The sequence below is a fragment of the Hypomesus nipponensis genome, chromosome 22, assembly GCF_054491055.1.
Source record: "Hypomesus nipponensis isolate SF chromosome 22, ASM5449105v1, whole genome shotgun sequence".
Classification (NCBI taxonomy): domain Eukaryota; kingdom Metazoa; phylum Chordata; class Actinopteri; order Osmeriformes; family Osmeridae; genus Hypomesus; species Hypomesus nipponensis.
Window position 1 is genome coordinate 4,866,028 of NC_140382.1, and position 23,438 is coordinate 4,889,465.

Consider the following 23,438-nt stretch of genomic DNA (forward strand, 5'->3'; position numbering starts at 1 on the left):
ATGCAGTTATTGAACACCGCACAACCGATTCCCAATCTGTGCACACACTTTAATACCACATATTTAACAGAGAAACAATGGCAACTCCTTGTTAACATGGAGACAGAACTTGATAGTGCAAAGACATGATACGTTCATGCCAATAGCAAACGTCAGAGGTACTATTAAATATCAAGCAGAACATGTTCAGAGTCCCTGACTCCAGTTGTCCACATTTCCCTTCCTCCCACTCAACTACAGGAAATGAAATCAGGAAATGAAATCATAATATCAGGAAGAGACAGTATCACGAGAGGCCGGCCATCCTGTTGACCAGGGAACTCTGTTCCTGGGGATTCATGGCCTGGTAGGAGTCCAGCTGCAGGGAAAACGTGGCGTTCCCCGAGGTCAACGTTCGTAGCACTGTAGAGTAGCCCTACGAAACAGGATGAGATCAATAGTTAAGGTTGTAGGTTCAAATCCAACCTGAACGTGTGTTGGGTAAAGACGTGATATTTGACACACGGAAAATTACGGCTCTCGGCCACTCACCATCATTTCGGCAAGGGGCACGGAGGCCAGCAGCACCTTGTCGTCATGGCGACTCTGGATGTCCCTGATGCCACCACGTCTCTGGGCCAGGTCACCCAGCACGGGGCTCAGGTACTCCTCCCCCACCGTGACCTCCAGGGACATCACCGGCTCCAAGACTTGACCCCGCGCCTTTTTAAGAGCCTGCAGGGACAACGTTATTAACTGCCATTATTGAACTTCACACAATCGTACTGTCCACAACCTAACGACATCATCAACATCGACTATGCTACTGGCAATGTTAATAGTCATCTTTAAACCCAACATACAAACACCTTGCAGACATGGTGTGTGTGTGTGTGTGTGTGGAGCCCTACCTTGAGCATACAGCGGGACACACAGGCGGACACCATGGCAAGCGAAGTCCCGGGCTCCATGGTCACACTCTTGATCGCCGTGGAAACACCCTGCACAGGGTAACCAAGCAACGGACCTGGGATTGGACAAGCACACAATGACTTTTAGTGTCATAAGGATAGGACACGCACACAATGATCATGTGACGGAAGGTCTGGGATTTAGATAGAAAAAGAGGGCTTTGTTGGGGTCCATTAGTGCACTGTGCTATCACAGCAAAAACAGGGGATTAGTGAGCTATAGACAACCAGTAGTTGCCCATACCTATTGACAGCAAACAGTATGTTGTTTTGTTGAGTTGACGACATTGACATTGCACAACAAAGAATGATAACACAAACTACAGATTGAGAATCACTGGGACAGTAGTATTGGCTACTCTCATAGGGAACCCGGTTACCTTGGAGATAGGCGCTTTGCACGCCGTTCTCGACGGCCTCACGGAAATCTGCCGACAAGTGACCCTTCACTTCCTCTTCCCAGGTGATGTCACAGGAAGTAGCGTCTGATGGGTCTGGGGCAGGGCTGACCACCAGGCCCACCGTCACCATGTGCCTCCTCTCCCCCACTGTCCGGTCCAGCGTGTCTGAAACGTCAGGCCGATACACATGGATGCTAATGTGATCATGCTAATGGGAAGCTAATGCTGATAGAGCATGTTTGATTGCCAAGCTACTGATGGGAAAACGTGGCAGTTGGGTGTACCTGTGGTGAAGACGGATTGGAGGATGGTTTCTCTGTAGGCCACCTGTAGGGGCCCCAGGTGGGTCTCGATGCCATACTCTCTCCTGATGCGGTCATGCAGGATCTCAATGTGCAGCTCCCCCATCCCACACAGGATAGTCTGACAAGACGACGTTTAACCCACACAACACATTTGGAAAACATTAGGTTTTATATACATGAAAAATACAATATTCTAGAAGACAAGACACTTCAAAAATAATATTAATATTCAAAAAGAATGATAGTATTATTATCTAGAATATTTTATTTGAAAAATAAATATTCTACAGTACAACAAGGTTTATACTGAGATTATAAAGTATTGCATTTTGCAACAAATAATCGTCTATTAGATTCTATACTTCATCTGATCTAAAAAATGAATAAAAAAAAGACTTTCCACAGCACTTGGCTGAATACTTTAGTGAACACTGTTCATTAAATATTTGAGTAGCATGTTCTCTTACCTGTCCAGAGTCTGGGTCGAGCCTGACCTTAAGACTGGGGTCTTCTCTCTGTAAACAGGCCAGGGCATTCTCCAGATCTGTTTGAAACATGGTGTATTTTTGCCATGATAGGGAAAATACGTTTACACTATTGCGCAGTTATGGGTACTGACAACCATGCTGTAACATGACAGAGCCCACTAAAATCTGAGCCTTTTGCCTTCAGCACGTGTGGGGGAGATTCTGGAGTCTGTTTTGGCAATGGGTAGGTATTCTGTGGGAATTTACCTGTCTGTTTGGACATTGTTGGGGGCTCTATGGAGCAGAAAAACACGGGGTCGGGAACCTCCACGCCAGCCAGGACCAGGCTGCTTTGCTCCCCTCCGCCTTTTCCTCTCCTCCTCTCCCCCTCTCCCTCGTTCTGGGCGCGCCGGGCCGCGGCCACAGCTGAGGCCTTTGAGGACACGATGGTGTCCCCTGTCACCGTCTGAGAGGGAGGGAGAGGGGACAGCGGTGACACACTGGTGCCCTCTGGAGGACTAGGACCCAGGGTTGAGATGGAATATCGCGTACGCGTTTTGAATTTGACAACATTTCTTATATGGCTAGCCTGTATAGCGTTAGCATGCTCGACAGTAGTTTTGTCGTGACTGTTTTCCCCCGTTGCGGATCAAAAAGCAGTGAATCGATGCCGCCTGCTGGAGCGCTACCTGCTTGAGTCCCACAGTGAGAGCAATGTTCCCCGCAGTCAGGGAGGGGATCTCCACATGCTGGTCAGCGAATGGCAGCAGCAACCGACTCATCCTCTCTCTGTACGCACCCAGGGGAGCAAAGGTCACACACCAGGGGCAAATTCAGTGGCGATATCCCGAGCCAATAAATGGGCTGCCCACGCATGGGGATTGCTACGGCTGTACTAGCGCGTGAGTTGCGCGTGAGTCCTCCACCTACGTGCTGTTCCTGTTGATGTTGTGCACGGCCGACTGCGGCTTCAAGGTGCCCGAGTAGATCCGTAGGAACACCAGGGGCCCACGCTGCTTGTCGTGGAGCACTTTGAAGGCCAGGGCGCAGAGGTCATCCTTATACCAACGCCTTCGAACACAAGAAAAACCCTACTGAAGTCACACAGGCTACAGGTTGCGGGAGGTCTTTCTGTGGACCGAAGTACATTTCGATGTCTGGTGAGATATCACCTGATGCGCGTGTTGTGATTGGAGGAAGGGGGGAGGGGGTTGGGGTGGCCTCACTCACGCCAGGTCGTGGTGCCTCTCGTTGGGGGCGGGGAGGTAGGCGGTGATGGCGTCCAGCAGGGGCTGGACCCCCTTGTTCCTCAGGGAGCTCCCACAGAGCACGGGCACCCCCTTACGGGCGAGGGTCAGCCGCCTCACGGCCTGCTGCAGCTGGGGACACACACACACACAGATGGAATAAAGGTTTAACCAATCTGAGACATGTTTAGAGTCAATCCAACTTACAGTGTAGAGGGCCTATCTTTTAGAAATGGTATTTTCTACGATAGCGCCGCCAGAAGGCCGATGGAGCTCACATCTGTACTGTTAAATGTCTTTGTCTCTGCGATTTGCCTCTCACAGGAATTTGCGAACTAATCTCTGAAGAAACATTTACAATAATCAGCACAAAAAAGATACGGTTGAATTACGTGGTTCTTACTTTTAGAGGAGGAACAGCATCAAAGTTTTCACTGTAGTCACCAAGTAACAACTCAGCAAACTCATCGTCCAGATCAGCAACCTGTTCAAAAAAGTGTTTGAGAGACTCATAACTTGACACAAATATTGAACATTTTGCTATTCTTGTTTTTACATATAAAGGTTTGAAATTGGTATATTATCTTGTGTAAGAGTAGAAACTTTAAATAGTATCATTCCTGTGAGAGTGTTCCAGCATTCACAAATCACTGACTGTTGGGATAATTATGTAATATCCTGTACCTGTTCAATTAAAGCTCCCCTGGCCTCCTTGGCTTCTTGTAGAAGCTCCGGGTCATCTGATTGGCTGAGGGGTTTGGTCTCAAAAACACGCCCATCCTCTTCCCTGGTCTTTCCATGCCATGTCATTCGCTGGTTCGTTATCAAATCAACCAATCCTGCGAAGCTTTTCCCACTACCAATAGGAATCTGTGAAACAGATAACGTTATGCATGAAAACTTGTACTACAGTTCCGCGAAGCCTTGTTATCCGGTTTAACGTAACATTAATCATTTATAAGTAAATGTACCTGTAGGAGAACAGGATTGGCTTTAAGTTTCTTCTTAATGCTCTCAATGGAAAAACTTAGACTGGAACAAGAAGAGGACACAACGTTCAAAGAATATATTGAAGATTCCTCTAAGAATCCACAGCAAAGACGCGTGTTGCCCCCCGACAACAGGGAGCCTTCCACAGGGTTGGCAGGCGTGGGAAGCTGTACCTGGCCGCTGGCTTGTCCATCTTGTTCAGGAAACAAACACACGGCACCTGGTGTTTGTCTGCTTGCCTCCACACGGTCAGAGTCTGAGCCTGGCATGCGCAACACACAGGGAGGAGACGGTTCAACCCCAGCTGGGATGGCCCACACCTGGGCGAGCGCGAGAAGGAACGCACCGCACTGTTTGATTGACAGGTACTGGGACCTACCTCCACACCAGCGGAGGCATCAAACACTGCCACCGCGCCGTCGAGAACACGCAGAGCGCGCTCCACCTCCAGGGTAAAGTCGACGTGCCCTGAAACACAGACGCGCGCGCGCGTGCAGGAAGAGTGGGCTTGAGCCGTGTCCGTGTCTATGCGTCATGCTTACTGTCCATTCCTCATGTTTCGATACTAGAGCTGATCTGCAGTATGTTGTGAGGCTGGCTGTACCGGGGGTGTCTATAAGGTTGATCCTGTATCGTTTCCAGTCAAAGGTGACAGCTGCCGACTGGATGGTGATGCCCCGTTCCCTCTCCTGGACCATGAAGTCGGTCACTGTGTCCCCGTCATCAACATCTGAGAGAGAGAGACAGGGGGAGAGAGAGACAGGGAGAGAGAGACACACAGGGAGAGAGAGAGAGACAGGGAGAGAGAGAGACAGGGAGAGAGAGAGACAGGGAGAGAGAGAGAGAGAGACAGGGAGAGAGAGAGAGACAGTGAGAGAGAGAGAGACAGGGAGAGAGACAGAGAGAGAGAGAGAGAGAGGGAGAGAGACAGGGAGAGAGACAGAGAGAGAGAGGGAGAGAGAGAGACAGGGAGAGAGAGAGAGACAGGGAGAGAGAGAGATAGACAGGGAGAGAGAGAGACAGGGAGAGAGAGACATAGACAGGGAGAGAGCGAAAGAACAAGTGAGAGATCGTAGACCTTTCATCATACCCTAACAATGTTTCATGTAGGAAAAACACAGTAAATATATGAACTATCCACAGGCCCTCCCCCCACCTCCTAAAGCCCTGGTGTAGCCTGAGTAGTACAGCATCCTTTCGGTGGTGGTGGTCTTCCCTGCATCTATGTGGGCCATGATGCCAATGTTCCTGATTCTGAAGACCAACAACAATGGGGAGAGAAGAGAGAGAGTTCCGTGAAATCGTGCACACTTGTAGCTTCCATGACTATCTCATCATGCATTAGATTGTCTTTGAACTACTTACTTGGATATGTCTGGGTTGACCACAGTTCGTAATGATTTGACGTCATCTGTAACATTTAACAAAACATAAGGTTGTAAAGATATTACTGATTCTTATCACAAAATCAGTCCTGTGCCGACTCACTTAGCTTTGATGTAATTAAGATGGAGTGTTGGAATTTGTTACATTCACCTGGCATAAAGCTGTACTTTCTCTTCCCCTGGTATCGCCACTTGCAGGTTTGCGGGCCATTTTTGAACAAACTGCTACACTGTTGAAATCAACACAGGAGACATTGTTTCCAAATATTCCTGAAAGATAGGAGATTTTCAGTAAGCCTGCTACAGCACTTACCACAACCACCACCCTGCACGTCCCAAAGGTCGCTCTGAGTCGCATCTTCAACGCGATATTGACATTTAAGCCATTCGGCCTTTACAATCAGAGATTTTCCTTCCTCTTACTTGCATGACAACCTATACTACAATCAAGGTGAATGTCATTAACCTTGTTGGTATTAAACTCACTATGCAGGAAACTTAGCACATTATTTATAAATAGACCTTTATTTACCATAAGATAAATCTTTGATCTATCATTGGTCACTAGATTTTGTTTGTTAACTCAGTTACATGTCGAAGTTACATCCCCCAATTCAGTATCCTCGCTCTCCTAGTGTAGTGCCTCAACAAAATACTTCCCCGAAAATACATTAGTCATTTTTACTGTTCCAGCAGTGCGCGAAACCTTATTCCAGGTACTGGGACCTAGCCTCCAAATTCCTCCAAATAATAAAAATATAGATGTAACACAAGGTGCTTCAGTAGCATATGATTTCCTTGAAAAAAATAATAATTAGGTGTCCGTAGAAAGCACGGTTAGTAATGATTTCATACCGGAACATAGAAAGTAGACACCGTCGTATGACGTACTTCCCTTAAACTGTTGGCTTTGGGAAAATAACACCACTGACCCAAGCCCGGAGCACATTAACGGCTAAAACCAACATAATTTGCAACCAATTCCATCAAGTCGCTTTTTCAGGAATACGTAACATTCAAGACACACAATGGTAGGTTTATTACCTTTTTACAAGTTAATTGTGCGGTGTATTAAGCAAAATAGAGTGTTAGCCTATTATGCTAAGTCAACATGTGGCAGCGATGACATGCTAACGCACTGTATGTGTAGTACGTTGCACTGTTTGACAACAAATTGACGCACAAAGTAAAACATTGTCTTTAGCTTGCAGACTGGAATGTTTTGGTATAGTTAAGCCTATGAGTTAGGATTTATTATTCTGTAAGTTCTGTTGGCACTGTAGTAGGTAACGTAGATCATTAAAACACTGTTTGCAACGCCTCTTGTCATTTCTATGGTTCATGATGGTAAATGTGTCTGAAATACTTAAATCATTATACTATGATCATCACACACTTCCTGACCAAATAAGCCTATATTGTATTGCTGTTATAAACCAATCAGAGACACATGGTTATGGATAACAGTCCAAAATCTAAAGACAATAGAAAGCTGATCTATATTTTTTTATATTCGCTAACACATTAGGCTATAGTTCCACCATATAACTGCTTGCAAGTCATTGACATATTTGCCCCTCACAGCCCCAGAACGAGCATATAGAGTTGCACCGCAAGCGGCATGGCTACCGCCTGGACCACCACGAGAGGAAGAGAAAGAAGGAGAGCCGTGAGGCACACGAACGCTCCCACAAGGCCAGGAAGATGATCGGTCTGAAGGCCAAACTGTACCACAAACAGAGGCATTCAGAGAAGGTCCAGATGAAGAAAACGTGAGTAGCCTTCCGGTGATAATGAGCGATGCTCTTCCCAAAAGACGAATCGTCACCAAGCACTTCATGTGTCATTTACATCATTGTCACTTTAATACTGTCATTGACACTAATATAATTATCCTATGCTCATTAGTCTTGAGAGGTTTCTGACCTACGTCTAATGTTCACCTCTGTGCAGCATCAAAATGCACGAACAGAGGAAGACCAAGCAGAAGAACGACGACAAGACTCCAGAGGGAGCGGTCCCAGCCTACCTGCTGGACAGAGAAGGACAGTCGAGGGCCAAGGTGCTGTCCAACATGATCAAGCAGAAGAGGAAAGAGAAAGCTGTGAGTACCAAAGGCATCTACACACTCCGCGCATCCAAGATGATAAACGATGCGCAAATGGAAACTTGGGGAAATCACAATAGAAAAATAAAAGCAGTGCAGTGTCGCCCTGACAACTCATACTCATACAAAGAGAAGGTTCTGATGGTCCAGCCGATCCTCTGTTCTATCCCTCCAGGGTAAATGGGAGGTGCCGCTGCCCAAGGTCAGAGCCCAGGGAGAGACGGAGGTGCTCAAGGTCATCCGCACAGGAAAGAGGCAGAAGAAGGCCTGGAAGAGGATGGTGACTAAGGTCTGCTTTGTTGGTGAAGGTTTCACCCGTAAGCCCCCCAAGTACGAGCGCTTCATCAGACCCATGGTAAGGTTGCTACTGATCTTGTCCTTTTTTGTATTTGATTTTGTTGTCAATTGTATTACTTTCTTAAATTGGTCTTGAGTGTACTACTTTCTTATATTGCATTGTTTTTTTATGTTAATTTCCTCTCCGTCATTGAAAGAGCTTATTTCTATTATTGGCTCCCTCTTGAACCCAACCCATCCCCCTCTCCCTTCTTCAGGGTTTACGTTTCAAAAAGGCCCATGTGACCCACCCAGAGCTGAAGGCCACGTTCTGCCTGCCCATCTTGGGGGTGAAGAAAAACCCCTCGTCCCCCCTCTACACCACTCTGGGGGTCATCACCAAGGGAACTGTTGTGGAGGTCAACGTCAGCGAGCTGGGTCTGGTCACACAGGGGGGAAAGGTCATCTGGGGTGAGTGATGTCAATGTCAGATGACAAGCTGTTGTTGAACCCATTTGAACCTTGTATCATAGAGATCTATATTTCACAGTCAACGAAGGAGCAGTGACTAAACCTTTTTTATTTTTCCCTCCCCATAGGTAAATATGCCCAGGTGACAAATAACCCAGAGAACGACGGCTGCATTAACGCTGTTCTGCTTGTGTAAAGAAATGAAAAAAGACTCTAAAGACTGTGCCTGTGATTTTCCACATTACCAGAGATGTCTCTTGCCTCTTTTTGAGCAATGGACCAGACCAGAAAAGCCAAGGTTGAGAGTAACCAAGCCTGAAAACCACCAGGCACCATTCAGATGGCTCACTGTGTCTGTATTGCTGTCACTAAGATTATGTAACAAAAAAGGGTGGATTTGTCAAATAAAGTTGTCATTCGTAGAAACTGATTGGAATCATTTCAGAAATATATGGGTCCTTGCTAAACTAAGGTGCTTTAAACTTTAGCTTTAAATTGCTTGGAATGAGACAGCAATTTATTTAGCAATTGAGGGCGCTATGTCAATTAGATTAAATTGACAAATTAACTTAATTTATAAAAATAATTTAATGAGACTCCCAAAAAAATCACTAGGCTTTATTTGGGTTTCCGATTTACGCAAATTATGACCAGACATAAAGAACAGTAGTGGAGAAGCTCTCACTTGGGTATATTGGCACTCAAGTCTTTGTGGATTAGCATCTAACAGGTTAACTTAAACAATAATGGCTTGGAAGATACAGAAGGTGACAGAATACACATTCCATACATGACCCCCAAAACAATAACTGGCCTTGCATGATAAATCTGCAGCGCCTTGACCAGTCCAATCTCTCTCAGCTTTGACAGCAAGCACTTGACAAAGTCAAAGTTTCAATACTACCTGGTTGAATCGACTTTCTTTGGGTACATGCAAACTTTTACAGTAGCATTGATAAAAAAATCCCCTCAATCATCCAAAACAGCCATGTTGATATCCATTAATTATAACCCAAAACAAACTTGTCAACTTCATACAAAAATCAAATACAAGAGGCCTTTGATGAAAGTGCATGATACTAATGTTTGGGCCATGAACTGTAACTGCATGTATATGCATGTACAATACACTGCATGCCAGGCACAGTAAACAGATATAATCTTAAATAAACAGTGTCTTGACTTGAAGTGTACATCACCTGCGGAATTTAACAGACGAGAACCAAAATGAAAGAATTTGATCAGGAGTATGCTGGTGAAATGCTTAATTTCTGTCCAAAATATAGGCACACCAGAGGATCAAGGCAGATATTTCCATGTTGGAATAAAAAGTACACAAAGTATTATCAACCAGCAAAATACAAATTGGGTTTTAAGTGCACCAAAATTGCACCATTTGTGAGTGCTTTTTCTAATGACAATTCATTTACCCCATTTATTTTAAAAACATGACTAGACTTCATTTGTCACTCATGAGTGACATAACCCCCTCCAAAATAGGAAATTGTATTTAAGATTCAAATGTAGATAAAAGCAGGGATCGTTAGGCACCTTGATTGTTTACAAGGGTTGTCTTTCCCTTCTGGTATTGCTTCTTTTTTCCCTAATTCAAGTAACTCAATGAGTTAGCTGCATGGAGATTTAACATCATCAAAGATCAAAGTCATCTGTCGATGTCCTCCACATGAGAATAAGGAAGCTGGTAAATATAAGGGTAACCACCCTCTCTCAATTAGAGTTCAGTTACTGACTTCATCACTCGGATCGATTTAGACTTTTCCAGAAGAAAGTGCAAACAGAAGGCAATAGTAAGGGCCTCTTGATGATTGGGGGCTCTCAATGTTCATGTGTAGTAGTCCAGCTTGTGTCCAATGGTCTTGCAGCCTTTGACAGAGAAGACCCTCTCAGTCTTAGGAAAGTAGACAAGGTCACTCGCCACCTTGTCCGCAATTTTGGGGTCGGGCTTCAGTCCCTTGCTGACCATCTCTGCCTTGGCACACATGACCACATGTCTGTACTCCAGAGGCAGGAAGGGAACAAAGTAGTCCACCAGATTCTTGTCTATCAGACTGGTGTGCCATAAGCCACCTAGAGAAACCAAGAGAAAGAGAAATAGTAAGAACCAGCACAGTATAACAGATGACATTCTAGGAAAAATCAAGGTATTAAGGCGTAACCCCATTCTTTTGCTGGAGTTTGGATGGCAGAGGTAGGACATAAGTTTACTTTTCTTGTTATTGAACACGGAAAGAGAGAGAGCCGTCTCCAGGTCTTTCAGCTCAATCTCCTCTCGGTTACTCCCAGCCTTCCAGAATTCCAGGGCTGTGTCTGTGATATGCTCTCCACCAGCATTGCTGTTAGTTAAAAACACACAAACACAATGTTTTTGCCATATAAACCTCTGCCAACCCCTGTTGACCTACACAGAAACATAAGCTTTTGAAGTGTGCATGTCATTTGTTCAAGCGTTTTCTTGTTACAACCTGGAAACTGGTGGTGCGTGTCCCACCTGAGGAAGATGAAGATGGCTTGACGGTATGAAACACCATCCAGTTTTTCGTAGTAGTCCAGGTATGGCTTGATACTGTCAATAAGACCGGGCTGCATCTTGTCCATCTCATCAAAGATGAACATGGATCGTGGGCAGTTGGTAACATTACCCTTGATCCACTGCTGCAACTGGGACTGAGTAAGTAACACAAAACATTGTTTTTCTTGGTGGTGTAAACAAAGTAAAGGACTACATATTTCCTGATTCCCCGAAAGGCATAGGTTTAGCTTCATATGAAGGATGGTCTGGGTACCTTGTATATCTCAAGCTGACTTGGATGAGGGAAGTGAAGCTCTGATGTGAAGATGTGGACAAAGCCACTTCTCATTCCTTCTCTGTAGATGTTCTCAGCTATTAGATGGCTGACAAAGTTCTTCCCTGTGCCAGTCCACCCATGGAGAGATAGGACCAAGGGCTTCTTTGGGTTCTTATTGTTCATGAAACCTGTTACAGCTTTCGATATGACTTTGGAAGCTATATGCTGACCGAACATTTTTCTCTGCAGGTCTACTTCCAATCCTAAAAGAGAAGAAGCGTATTAGTGGCCTCGTCAGTCTGATTTACACTCGCAATGATAGGAGAAACAACAGTCAAACATATACATTCACAACAAATCTTGCTAGTGGGGTAGACGTTTAAATAGGGTAGGTGTAGCTACACACACCTAGCTAAAGACGCAATGCTAGCTTAGTTCGAGCAGCAACCCCAAGCAGTACAGTCGGCTACATAGTAGCCATTATGGCATGGTAGCTAAAGGAGCAAACTAATTGGTTATTAATGGTCATCAAGAGATTTAATCCGACCTGTTGAATTGAATTTCATCCATTTTGGGTTACAACTTTCCCGACTACCCCACCACACTGCAACGCCACCTACAAGAATATCAACTACTGGTATGAAAGGTTCAACAGCATGAAACGCTACACATGCGATCATCACATATCGTAATAGCGTTTTGCAAGTTACTCTCATTTTTCTAAATATGACAATTTAGCCTACTAGCAAGCTATATGAGGTGTAAAATGTTCGCAGAGAACCGAAAGCTACGGTTGCTACTGTTGTTCCATAGCCAGATACCCACTCGTTAGTAAGCAAACAGGCTATATCCTGTTACGTTAGACGTGACTTTGCGACAGTCATTGTTGCGCCCTAACCATTCATTCAACGAGCCAACTTCATTCAGTACACACAAAATTGGACTAGCGGTTATAGATCAGAAATTACTTTTATTATCACAGGTCCGCAAATACTTTATTGAAATTAATATGGGAAGTGGTTTCAATAATTTATTTTGCCAATCATTCGTTTTCAAAATAATGCTACAATTTAAGTAGATATAGCTTTTAGCCAAACCGAAGCCTTAAGGACCCTACTAGTAGTACAATAACACTAGTACAATAAAATCGGTCCTCCAAAACGCACATTAATGGCTTCAGTTCGATTAAAACGCATAATAAAACACAATATCTTACTATGCACTACATGGATAGTGAACCACTTCAGTGATAATTTGCAATTAAAGCTAGGATGTGTGATAGTTTTCAGATAGAAGAACAATGTTATACTGGTTGGTCTCTTCACATCCTGACAGCAATCAATAATTTAAGTGGTCTAAATGTAAAAATATATCTTCTGTGGAAGTGACAGGACTAAAACATGATTGACCAATCATTGATCATTGAATCATCTGATTGCACTGTTGACCACTCATGCTGCTTTCTTATTTTTAAATATATTGTATTTCATATTTAATTTGTTTTACTCTTAGACTGTTTAGTTATTAGAAAAAGTTAATACTTTTGTACTTTTACTTACTTGTACTTTTACTTAATTTAAGATTCATATAGGTTCAGTGTTTTGCACCTCCCTGCCACAGTAAATCCCGTGTTTGTATAACATACATGGCGAATAAAACGATTCTGATTGCATTTGGCCCGAATGACCGCCGGGCAACTTGTTCGGATGCTTGTTGCTGTGCTAGCTAAACACACTTGCGTGACAATGGAGGGCAAACCACAGCAACGTTGTGTTCCCTCTGAACCACAAGTAAAAGCTAAGACTAAAATAAATCAACAAATAAATAACGTCTGGGTCAATAGCGGTTTAAAAGCAGAATAAACATAACGCTAGGTGTTGCTTTTCCACGCTGGACGCAACTAGCTACAGGAGTTGGTGGACCTGAAAACCCATGCCACGGTTACTGTTTATCTTTTGGACAGGTATTTACTTTTAAATTAGTTTTCTTATATATTCTGTTAATGGAATTAAGTATTTAGCTCATGCAGCTTGTGGAAATGTAGTGTAGGCTGTGTGATGATGAGGCGTGGCTTTGGAGACCCCATGCGAGGGAGGGCTCTATGGTTTCAAAGCTATCTTGCTAACTGCTAGCCTCTCCGGATTAGACATAATAACTTAAATGCTGACTGCTTCACGTGCTTCCTTTTTCACAGCTGGCCTTCCCTGTGACAGCCACAGGTGGGCTGGGCAAAGAAGTTGTCAACGACTAGACAAATGCGAAAAGTAGGCATCACATTTTGGTGAATCCGTAGCAATGCCCCTGATGCCATGCTCGCTTTACCTTCAACCTACCTGATCTGTTCAAGGCGATCCAATCTGGTCGGCAACCTTCGTGGAATAAGTAGAAAATATTTTTGTAGTTCGCTAGGATGCCAGTGAGAGTGGCAGCCATGCCAACCGCTATGCTGGTACTGATAGGATCAATCGCTGAAATCAAAGTGAAATTCAGCAGCGTCCACAGCAGAAACAACCATGACCCCCTTTTTGGTTTCATCTCGCAATCAATGTCACCAGGCCTCTGGATAGTTGAGATTTACAGTATTATACTGAAATTCACTTCTCAGCCGCACTGACATCAGCACACTGCTCAAAGGTTGAAGTCCAGGCTGAACCGAGTCTCATTTCCTGTTGATTTTTTTGATAAAACCTTTCAAAATAAAAGCTCAGAAAACAAAAAGTAATTTTTCATTATTTGAATTTGAAAAGTAGCTAAACGTTTATCGTCAACATTGGTATGACAGTCAGTGTACTATTTCCTAGTAAACGGGAGGGTAAATAGATTCTGGAAGGTGAGAGAAATCAGAATATGTAATAACATTGCGACGCATCATCAATATTGGAATGGAAGGCATTGTTTTTCATTTACATTTAGTATTTTAGCAGACGCTCTTATCCAGAGCGACAGTAGGCCTACAGGGAATTTCCCCGAGGCAAGTAGGGTGAAGTGCCTTGCCCAAGGACACAAAGTAATTTTGCACAACCTGGAATCCAACCGGCAACCTTCTGATTAATAGCCTGATTCCCTAACCGCTCAGCCATCTGACCCCCCTTTAGCAGACTGTTTTCTTCAAAGCGACTGAAAAATAGTGCATATAGTAGGCATACAGCAGATAATCAAGGGTTGTAAGTGCATACTGCTAAACATATTAGGATCAAGGAAATCTGGTATTTTGTACAATGCAGTGGAGGTTCTAAACCAGGGGTCCCCAAACTACGGCTCGTGGGCCGAATATGGCACTCCCACGCATTTGGACAGGCCCTCTGAACAATGCCAGATAATGTTTTTATTTATTTATAAAAAGAACAGTTCACACTAATTAATATGCATAGGTAAGTACATGTTTTGATTTGAATAGCAATGAATATGAAAAAAGGTCATTACGATAGTAATAATGCTCTTTTAATAGGATATATAACCCTTGACATGTACAGATGTATGGGGCATAACAACATCATCATAACATCATAACATAACATCTAGCATAAATACATCATTAAATAAATCATAATAAAATCTCCACAACAATATTGGTAGTCACTCCGGCCCATGTAATTTTCTGTTACAGTCCGACCCAGCCCCACATTTAAGAAAGGAAAAATGATCTGGCCCTCGCAGAAAAGTTTGGGGACCCCTGTTCTAAACCATCAGCTGGGGGGGCCAAGCTGGGGGCAATTGTGCTGTTAGAGGGGTCAGTCAATTTAAACGTATAGTTTTTTTCACTGCATTGCAGACATTATCAGGCAAAAGACCATGTTCCACCATAATTATTTCACAATTGATTTGCGTTTCCCTCACTTGTTTACAGTATCAACTATATTCTATGGTTTTGTGGTTTCTTGCAAAAAACAACATGATTGCAACACATATTTTAATCTAATAATGATTTCAGTCTCTAGATTTAGGGGGGGCACAAGGGGGTCCAAGCTTGTTGTCACAGGGCCACTTCCCAACCCCCAGAACCAACCCTGCTGTACATAGTGGTCAAAAGAGTTACTCAATATTCAGTTCACATTGACAATGTGACATTGCAAGAGGGACGAGAGCGGAATATTGACAGCGTGCAGTATCTCTGGCTTACAGCTGTGTTGGCCAAATCATAAGATAACTATCAAATATTTCAAAAAGTACCATTAGAGGGCACTATAGTATCAATTTGCAGTTATTAGAGAGGTTTACACAATTGTGTCGTTAGGTGTGCTATGCCACAAGCAGTGTGGATAACTGACTGCCAGACCTAGGTAGTGTTACTGATGTGCTGCAAAGAAACATTTTCCCATTACTTACCACATGTATTAGGAAGTGGTTGGATAGTAATGCAATGCTGCAATAACATGCTGGTACGAGGCTTTCAACAAAATAGTTATTGTGTGTCTTGCTTTACCCCGAATGTTGCACAACTGAGATGTTACAGCATTACAACACCACAGACACACAAACATACAGACACACACAGAAACACATACTGACACACACACACAGACATGCACGCACACACAAAGAGGAGAACCCCCCCCCCCCCCCCCAGTGTGGAACTTAGAACAGAATAAAAGAGAAGAACCGGTGGGCACGAGGGTCACATCAGTAGATCAGCCCATCTCAATGGGAGGCTTCATGTCAGGCTACCTTCAGAACAGTAGAATCTTATGGATAGCCCTTCTTGAAGCCAGTCTGCACACTCTGTCGGGATTCCCTTCCTGGTGAATGATGAATAAAACAAGGAATTAATAAATCACTGTAAATCTCATTATTCTTATTGAACTATTGTGGGAAGGGGGGGGGGGGCATGACCCAGACTGTTGAGTCTGGTTACAGTCTGGCTTGGGAGAACCCATTTTTCATGTTATCATTCTATAATGCTAAAAACAGATTCTTTCTGAAGAATGGCTTGCAGTCAGCCATGCTGTGGAGTAACAATTGGTGGGTTCAGCATTTTTCTCTTGTTCACATATTGGAAGCCTTCCCCTGACCTGTGGAATGAGCCTTGTTTGGCATAGCATCAACACATAATTCACACGACTGCTTTATTCCTCCAAATCTATCTTTCATCTGGACTGTAAAGCTGAGGGGTTCAAGAAGACTGATCATGTGTTGATGTTAAGTGTCCGTGAGGCATTAGCCATCCAGCGCCACAGTCAGAGCTCATGCCAGGCCAAGCTAAATACTCTCCTCTCACCTTCCTCTCCTCCTCTCTCCTGCCCTCTCTCCACGATCTGGAGCGTAGCACAAACAACCTCCTCCCTGAGTCTCCAGCTCTTTGTGTCACCCCTGCTCCAGAGGAGCTCAGAGCTCACCAGCTTTCAACCCATGATGGGTTATTGAGACAGGTTGTCTGATTCGGTTGGACCTGCGTTTGTCGGTTTGAAACAATGAAAAAAAGGCGCTCGTTGGGACATGCCATGTTATGACTGAGGAGAAAGTGCTGCGCGGTTAGGTGGGTCAGCCAGCGTGTGTGAGAGAGAAAGAGAGAAAGTTCAGGGCCGTGTCTGAGACACGCACCACTGACCTGTGATTTTCAACCTGTGTTTTTTTTTGTTGCAATGCGGTTCAAGGAACAATTGTTGTTTGGTGGTTTTAACATAAGGTTATGCCCTCGTGGATGCTTTAAAGTCAGTGTGGTCAAATGGCTTTCCTGTTGCTTTCTATTATTATAAGGGCATGAACACAATTCCCTTGATCGCTGAGCTCTTATGATTGACTTTTTTTATTTTAAGCAAGTCTGGTTTGGCTTTTATAGAAACCAAATGTCTCCGTAAGGTAAGTAAAGGCATGTTTTCGAAAAGATAGGAACAGGGAAGGAATGCTGGTGTGTGTGTGGGGGGTGGGGGGGTGGTATGTAAGTGCACGATCGTAGGTGTGTGTTTATGGTGCATAAATCACACGTGACATTGTGATAGACCCCCCTCGGTGGCCGTGGGACCCCCGCCCCCCTGGCACTGTCCCTGGCTCAGGACCAGAGGTGTAAATCCCCCTTCTTCCGCCCCCGTCTGTCAGCCAAAGGTCCACTGTGTTTTCGTGGGAGTGGGGGGAGGGAGTTGGTAAAGAGGTGAAGAAGAATAACAGAAGAGGGGAGAGAGTGAGTGAGAGAGAGAGAGAGAGAGAGAGAGAGAGAGAAAGAGAGAGTGAGTGAGTGAGTGAGTGAGTGAGAGAGAGAGAGAGAGAGAGAGAGAGAGAGACAAAGAGAGAGAGAGTGAGAGAGAGAGAGAGAGACGGACGGATTGGAAGGCTAGGGAGAGGAAAGGATGGGATGAAGAACGAAGGCAGGAGGGTGAGGGGGGGTGTTACGGTTACCTCTCCCCCTCTGGCTGCTGACGAAGGCCAGATCTGCTTGGACAGAAAGTTAAAGATGAACGAGAGAGATAAGGGATGAAAATAAAGAATAGGGGGAAAGAAAAACAGAAGGACTGAGCAAAAGTCGGAGAGAAAACAGCGACGAACACATCGCAACATGCGCTCCTCTCTCTGCACCCTGATTGTCCACAACAGACACCAGCACTTCTCTTCCTTCACTCTTTCTCTGTCAGAGAGAAGGAAAAAACATTTCACACATTTAGTCTAACTTTTTGTTGTTGTTGCATTCCTGTGTTTTTGTTTGCAAAGAAAAGGGATTGTTTAGTCATAACTGTCAGTATGAAACCCACTGACCCAAGGTTGACTCTTGCTAGTTTGGTAAGAATTATACTTTATTTCTGAGGAAAGTGAAACATTTTCTGTTATACAGTTGACAACTTTTAAAGTTGATCCAAAGAACAGCAACACAGTTTAGTTTAGTTTTAACAACTCCTGGCCAGCATGGTAATACTTACAGCTCTTTAGTAAGTCTTTCTCTCTTCTCTCTATTTATCTAATGCTTCTTACTGAACAGAGAGGTGAACAGGGAAGTGTGTAGGAATGCATTTGTGTGAGCCAGTGAGTGTGCTTGTGTTTGTGTTTGCATGACAGTTTGTAGATGTTTGGTCATGTTTACATTTACATTTAGTCATTTAGCAGACACTCTTATCCAGAGCGACTTACAGTAAGTACAGGGACATTCCCCCCGAGGCAAGTAGGGTGAAGTGCCTTGCCCAAGGACACAACGTCATTTTGCACGGCCGGGAATCGATCTGGCAACCTTCAGATTACTAGCCCAGAGATTTGGCAGGGTCCGATGTGAGCATGGATTAAGATAGAACATCTGGTCTAATCCCAGCATACAGACCACTCTTCCCGTAGCAACCCAATTAAGACTAATCTGGGAATCGATGTCTCCAGACAACGTCAACGTATCAAACACCAACACCAGAGAAAACTAGACACGTACAGCATTCGGATACACACGCCATCACTGTATCTGTGGCTACACCTGCGGCCTTATTGGTTGAAGGTGGCAGTTTACGCAACAGGTCTTTTTCAGCCTTTCTCTCCATTCCCCTCCCCCCCTCCCTCCTGTCTCTTTCTCAAACACACTCTTTCAATCTCCCTCCCCCCATCAGTAACAGTATCAGTCTGTGTGACAGGTCTGGGCATCCTCTCAAAGCTCACCAGAGCAGGGAGTAGGAGGAGTGGTGATGGGGGAGGGGGGGAGGCCGTTGCTGGGGGGGTCGGCTGTAGACGTTGGGGCTGAATGTGCGGTGCGTTTGCCAGATTCGCTGTGCGTCGCCTTTATCGCTGCAGAGGAAATCCACGAGTTACCGGACGTTGGCGTAATTCGAATGCAAAATTGAGCTCCGATAACAGATGCTGATATGCTACAACAACACGCACAAACAGGTACGAGGGGGATTCCATGTTGAGGAGCAGATGTTGGACAAAAAAGTAATCCGACCCATGTGAGGCCAATTCTTGGTCTTGGCTGAAACTTGAGTTGTGATCCGACAAGTGGTTCTGTAGTAAAGACGGAGGGAGGGAGGGAGGGAGGGAGGGAGGGAGGGAGGGAGGGAGGGAGGGAGGGAGGGAGGGAGGGAGGGAGGGAGGGAGGGAGGGAGGGAGGGAGGGAGGGAGGGAGGGAGGGAGGGAGGGAGGGAGGGAGGGAGGGAGGGGAAGAGGAGGGGAAGAGGAGGGGAAGAGGAGGAGAGGAGGCGGGGAGGCGATCACTGTCAAAGAAAGAAGGACAGAGGTCACTGGGGATCAAAAGAACCAGGCCCAACCCCTCCCCCCCCCCCGCCTCTCCTCTCCCTCCATCCTCTTTTAAATCTCCGTCCATCTCTCTCTGTCATCTCCCGGCAGTGGAGCCCGGCGACCCTGGAGGAGCCCTGAGCAGGTCACGTGAGGTCAGAGCAGGTCGAGGACGGGGAGGGAGACTTTGGGGAGCCCCTCCAGGGCTTATTCAGAGACAGGTGACGGGTCAGTTACTAAGCTCACCATAAACACAGACCACCGTCTCCATCCCCATCTGAACCCCCACTCCCCTTCACTCCCTCAGCCCCCCACCACCACCACCACCACCACCACCCCTCAATCAGCTACGGCCTAAAGAACATTCATGTTAAGTCAAGGATGAGATGACGGTGTGAGAGGAGTAGATCAATCGGGAGGAAAAAGCTAAGCTTCACTCACTCGATCGAATGAGTCAATCCCTACTGCTTGGTACCGCTCGTCTCTCTCTCCCTACCGTGGATTTCTCTATCGCCCCTTCTCTTTCTCTCTCCTCTCTCTACCTCTCCTTTGATATAAGGATGAGTCTTGTGCACATGTCCGTGACATTGGAGTTACGGTCCTGCGCTACTCATTCCCAACAGCAGAGGGAGATCAGGGCTTTTTCGACCACAAAATTGGATTTAGAACAAACATTATGGACATGATGAAATGGATCAAAGATAACAAATGATAGATAACAAACTTTACATCACTGAAAATATAATGTTTTCCCTCTATTTACAGAGCACACAGCAATTATTTTAAGAGTAAAATTGAGGATAAAAGACAATACACAGACCACACATTGTCAGCCATGTAGACCATAGACAGAGCATTCTAACTGTCTGTCTTCAAAAGATTTGAATCGAGTCCGATTTTCCTTCTTTCAGACGAAATCTCGTGTAATCTTTCTAGATTTCCCTGGAGAACACATCCACTCAGACAGGAATGTAAGGGGGACGAGCTGCCAGGCCAATAAGTCACTCACCCTAAAGTGGTATCTATGTCGCTTTCTAAGCTGCCTCATTCTATTTGATATGAAGTCTCTTTTGATCTCGGAGACTCTTGTTTCTCCCTAAATGAAATATGCCAACCCACCCCTCCATCTTAGTCTTTACAAGCTCACGCTAGAGTTGTGCACACGTACACACACACACACACACACACCATATGCCATGACAGAGATACATGGTTTCTAATGGGGCTGTTTGTCTGAGCAGGCAGGTTCCTCTCAGCTGGACACTGCTCCTTGATCTCTGAAGGTTGTGTGTTCCACCAAGACCTCCTCTGACTGACTGACTGACTTTGAAAAAAAACACAATGCACATACTACCACGTCATTCACATAGCAAGCCCAACAACCATTACAACCCATTTAACTATACCTGGAACTATTATTTCTGAGTGGATCAAGAGCCAGGCAGTCAGGAGGGTACAACATGCAGGGGTCCTGCAGCGTGGTCCAGTAGAACTAATGACCTCTTCAAACAGGCTAGGACACGGCTCCCAGAGGAAGGAACCAACTATTCGCCACAGATAACCTGCAACACCTGTCTCTGTTCCCTCTCTACTGTGCGAGGGCTGCTTTCACTGATAAAAAACACTGGTAGAGCCTCAAAAACAGAAATGTATGTGTGTGTTTAACTTTGTGTGTGACTCTGTTTGTGTGTAAGCGAGTTCTCTAGTTGTGTCCACTACCATAGATAGCAGGCAGGCCCTGAGAGATGGAGATGTAATATTATCCTATTGTTCTCCAGTTTGTCTTCTCTACATAGAGAACCCTGGCAGAAGATTCCGGCACAGATGGTCCTCTGCTCGTACACACCACCTGGCTCCCCATTTGACTTGCTGCTAGCGCACTCGAAATACAGGCATCCCAGCATGCAACAGTATGGAGACAGAATGTGGGCAGGGTCAACAAGCTGACAGTACTTACATGGGGAGTGAAAGGAAACAACCTCATCCAAAAAGCCTGTATGAGGGAGTAGAAGAAGAAGAAATAATGCAAAGAGATACAATGAGACAGAGAAACCGAGAAATAGGGACGAGAACGTCACTACCCAAAACCTCTCCATTGTGTCACCAGTAGTCTCTCCTCCCATGTAAACACCCCTCTTTCACTCATCTCTTTTTTTAGAACCAGACCAGGACATGACTTCACACCCAACATCCTCTTTCTCACCAGGATGAGCGGTGAGCAGAGAGAAGTGTCTGGGAAGCCCCCCTCGGTCGGGGTCAGGGACCAGGAAGGCCTCACGCAGGCATAGAGGCCAACAGCAAAGCCCACTGGGGGAGGTGGAGACCAGGCTGGTGTTTTGGTGGTTCATAACCGTCATTGTTCATTGCAGCTAACCACCTTTTTCCTGGTTAGCGAATTTACCCATGATTCATAGCGGGTTTCAACCGGAAGCCGGTTGTCCTTTTCCGGTTCGAAGATTGTGTAGGTTTGATAGCTTAGATCGGAGGTCTTCAACCCTGGTCCTCAGGGACCCCCTGTCCTGCATGTTTTAGATGTTTCCCTGCTCCAATGGGTCGTTATCTAGTTATGCAGAAGCCTGTTAACGACCATTCATTTGAATCAGGTGTGTTGTAGCAGGGAAACATCTAAAACATGGAGGACAGGGGGTCCCTGAGGACAGGGTTGAAGACCTCTGGCTTATATTGCATCTTGTTTGCTGTAAAAGCCGGTGTTTCTCCATGGATGAAGCACAAATGGACAAAAAACAGAGGTGGATACACACAATGGATGTTTTAACAAGTCGTGACGACAGTACCGTAACAGTCCCTCATCCAATCCGTCTGACGAGTGGCTAGATTACATGAAGCAATGGCCCGATGTTAGCTCCATCGACATTGTTAATTACCTTTTATTTTCTGAAGGTGTTGATGGCAAAGAATTGCGTAATTACACAAGCACAGAAGCATATACTTACTTGCATAGTAACAACATAGGTACAGTTTTGTTGAAGAAAAACAGCAGCTTTATATTTTTGAAGGCAGCGGTAGAGCCCAGTCAGAGTGTCAATAAAGCTAAACATACAGCATGGGTAACGCTGAGGGAAAGTGGAGTCAATGACATTTACTCATTTAGCAGACGCTTTTATCTAAAGAGACTTCCAAGAGAGAGCTTTACAAGGTGCATAGGTCACTGATAATAACAACAAGATAGCCCCAAAACATTGCGGGTAGCCAAAACATGAAGCACATATTGTGAACAACCAAAATATTAAGTGTCAAAGGGAAGAACCATAAGAGCATGTAGTTAAGCAAGTTAAAATAGGCCTACATTACATTACAATACATTGAGACAGTCGGCTGCATTCTTGCATTGCCGGGTTAGGGAAGTCATGTAGCCATGCAGCAGCTATTCTGTGGAAGGTAAAAATATAATAGGCTAATGCATAGCACTTGACAACATGTACTCTGACACTTGTAATTTAATGTTCATACTTACTGTCATTATTTATCCACCTAGGCTACTATTAACATTACCATTAATAATAGCAATATTGATAATGATGCAATTATTGCATTATTGCCTAGCCCAGATAAAGCTCCGGATCAGGACATAGTTCGTTTTTTGTTTTTTTTTAAGAAATGGAAAGAGCAAATATACACTTTCTTTGGAGGGTGTTTTAGTTTCAGAGCTGCAAGCCACCCTGTTTTGCGTTCTTCATTCCTTGGCATGGAGTGCAAAGCATAGGGCGATGGACACAGACAATTTTTTCCAAGTTGTTGATGTTCGAAGCAAGACGTTTCCGACAAAATCTTCAATTTTCTTGAATTGTTATGGCAACCAACACCGGCACAAGTTGAAACTGAGCTCATGTTAACAACATTTAATTAAACACAACTTATTCTAATCAATGTAATGTTGC

The 23,438-nt window shown here is 44.9% G+C and overlaps 3 protein-coding genes across 6 annotated transcripts; 1 reads left to right on the forward strand and 2 right to left on the reverse strand.

Moving 5' to 3' along the window:
* Positions 1 to 9: 9 nt before the first annotated feature.
* On the reverse strand, positions 10 to 6,494 carry gfm2 (GTP dependent ribosome recycling factor mitochondrial 2). Of its 3 annotated transcripts, none has more exons than XM_084686301.1 (21): positions 6,278 to 6,494; positions 6,059 to 6,180; positions 5,897 to 5,975; positions 5,726 to 5,771; positions 5,517 to 5,614; positions 4,965 to 5,090; positions 4,740 to 4,828; positions 4,534 to 4,622; positions 4,342 to 4,402; positions 4,055 to 4,240; positions 3,774 to 3,854; positions 3,354 to 3,502; positions 3,054 to 3,194; positions 2,813 to 2,912; positions 2,391 to 2,589; positions 2,124 to 2,200; positions 1,636 to 1,774; positions 1,331 to 1,516; positions 891 to 1,006; positions 532 to 714; positions 10 to 415 (listed from the first exon to the last, which is right to left on the reverse strand). In XM_084686301.1, exons 2-21 carry the CDS (start codon positions 6,101 to 6,103, stop codon positions 287 to 289), a joined length of 2,319 nt encoding a protein of 772 aa, XP_084542427.1. In that variant the 5' UTR covers positions 6,104 to 6,180; positions 6,278 to 6,494; the 3' UTR covers positions 10 to 286. The 3 variants fall into 3 exon arrangements, with proteins under 3 accessions (XP_084542427.1, XP_084542426.1, XP_084542425.1); XM_084686300.1 differs by having other exon boundaries at positions 6,059 to 6,185; XM_084686299.1 differs by having other exon boundaries at positions 6,059 to 6,494.
* A 126-nt stretch (positions 6,495 to 6,620) lies between these two features.
* On the forward strand, positions 6,621 to 9,025 carry nsa2 (NSA2 ribosome biogenesis homolog (S. cerevisiae)). The gene is made up of 6 exons (XM_084686310.1): positions 6,621 to 6,776; positions 7,330 to 7,517; positions 7,699 to 7,849; positions 8,028 to 8,207; positions 8,407 to 8,599; positions 8,728 to 9,025. Exons 1-6 carry the CDS (start codon positions 6,774 to 6,776, stop codon positions 8,793 to 8,795), a joined length of 783 nt encoding a protein of 260 aa, XP_084542436.1. The 5' UTR covers positions 6,621 to 6,773; the 3' UTR covers positions 8,796 to 9,025.
* Positions 9,026 to 9,201: 176 nt separating this feature from the next.
* Positions 9,202 to 14,039, reverse strand: tor1 (torsin family 1). 2 transcript variants are annotated; one of them, XM_084686307.1, is made up of 5 exons: positions 13,740 to 14,039; positions 11,404 to 11,669; positions 11,109 to 11,284; positions 10,826 to 10,953; positions 9,202 to 10,687 (listed from the first exon to the last, which is right to left on the reverse strand). In XM_084686307.1, exons 1-5 carry the CDS (start codon positions 13,939 to 13,941, stop codon positions 10,443 to 10,445), a joined length of 1,017 nt encoding a protein of 338 aa, XP_084542433.1. In that variant the 5' UTR covers positions 13,942 to 14,039; the 3' UTR covers positions 9,202 to 10,442. The 2 variants fall into 2 exon arrangements, with proteins under 2 accessions (XP_084542433.1, XP_084542434.1); XM_084686308.1 differs by lacking the exon at positions 13,740 to 14,039 and adding an exon at positions 11,954 to 12,619.
* Between the last annotated feature and the right edge of the window lie 9,399 nt (positions 14,040 to 23,438).

Coding starts and splice junctions, on each gene's coding strand:
- gfm2 (XM_084686301.1), bottom strand. CDS start 6,103: ATGCGACTCAGAGCGACCTTTGGGACGTGCAGGGTGGTGGTTGTG. Junction 5,772..5,896: donor AAAGTACAGCTTTATGCCAG/GTGAATGTAACA, acceptor TAAATGTTACAG/ATGACGTCAAATCATTACGA. Junction 4,623..4,739: donor ATGCCTCCGCTGGTGTGGAG/GTAGGTCCCAGT, acceptor TGCGCATGCCAG/GCTCAGACTCTGACCGTGTG.
- tor1 (XM_084686307.1), bottom strand. CDS start 13,941: ATGAAACCAAAAAGGGGGTCATGGTTGTTTCTGCTGTGGACGCTGCTG. Junction 10,954..11,108: donor GCCATCTTCATCTTCCTCAG/GTGGGACACGCA, acceptor TTTAACTAACAG/CAATGCTGGTGGAGAGCATA. Junction 10,688..10,825: donor CGTGTTCAATAACAAGAAAA/GTAAACTTATGT, acceptor TGGTTTCTCTAG/GTGGCTTATGGCACACCAGT.
- nsa2 (XM_084686310.1), top strand. Junction 7,518..7,698: donor AAGGTCCAGATGAAGAAAAC/GTGAGTAGCCTT, acceptor ACCTCTGTGCAG/CATCAAAATGCACGAACAGA. Junction 8,208..8,406: donor AGCGCTTCATCAGACCCATG/GTAAGGTTGCTA, acceptor TCCCTTCTTCAG/GGTTTACGTTTCAAAAAGGC.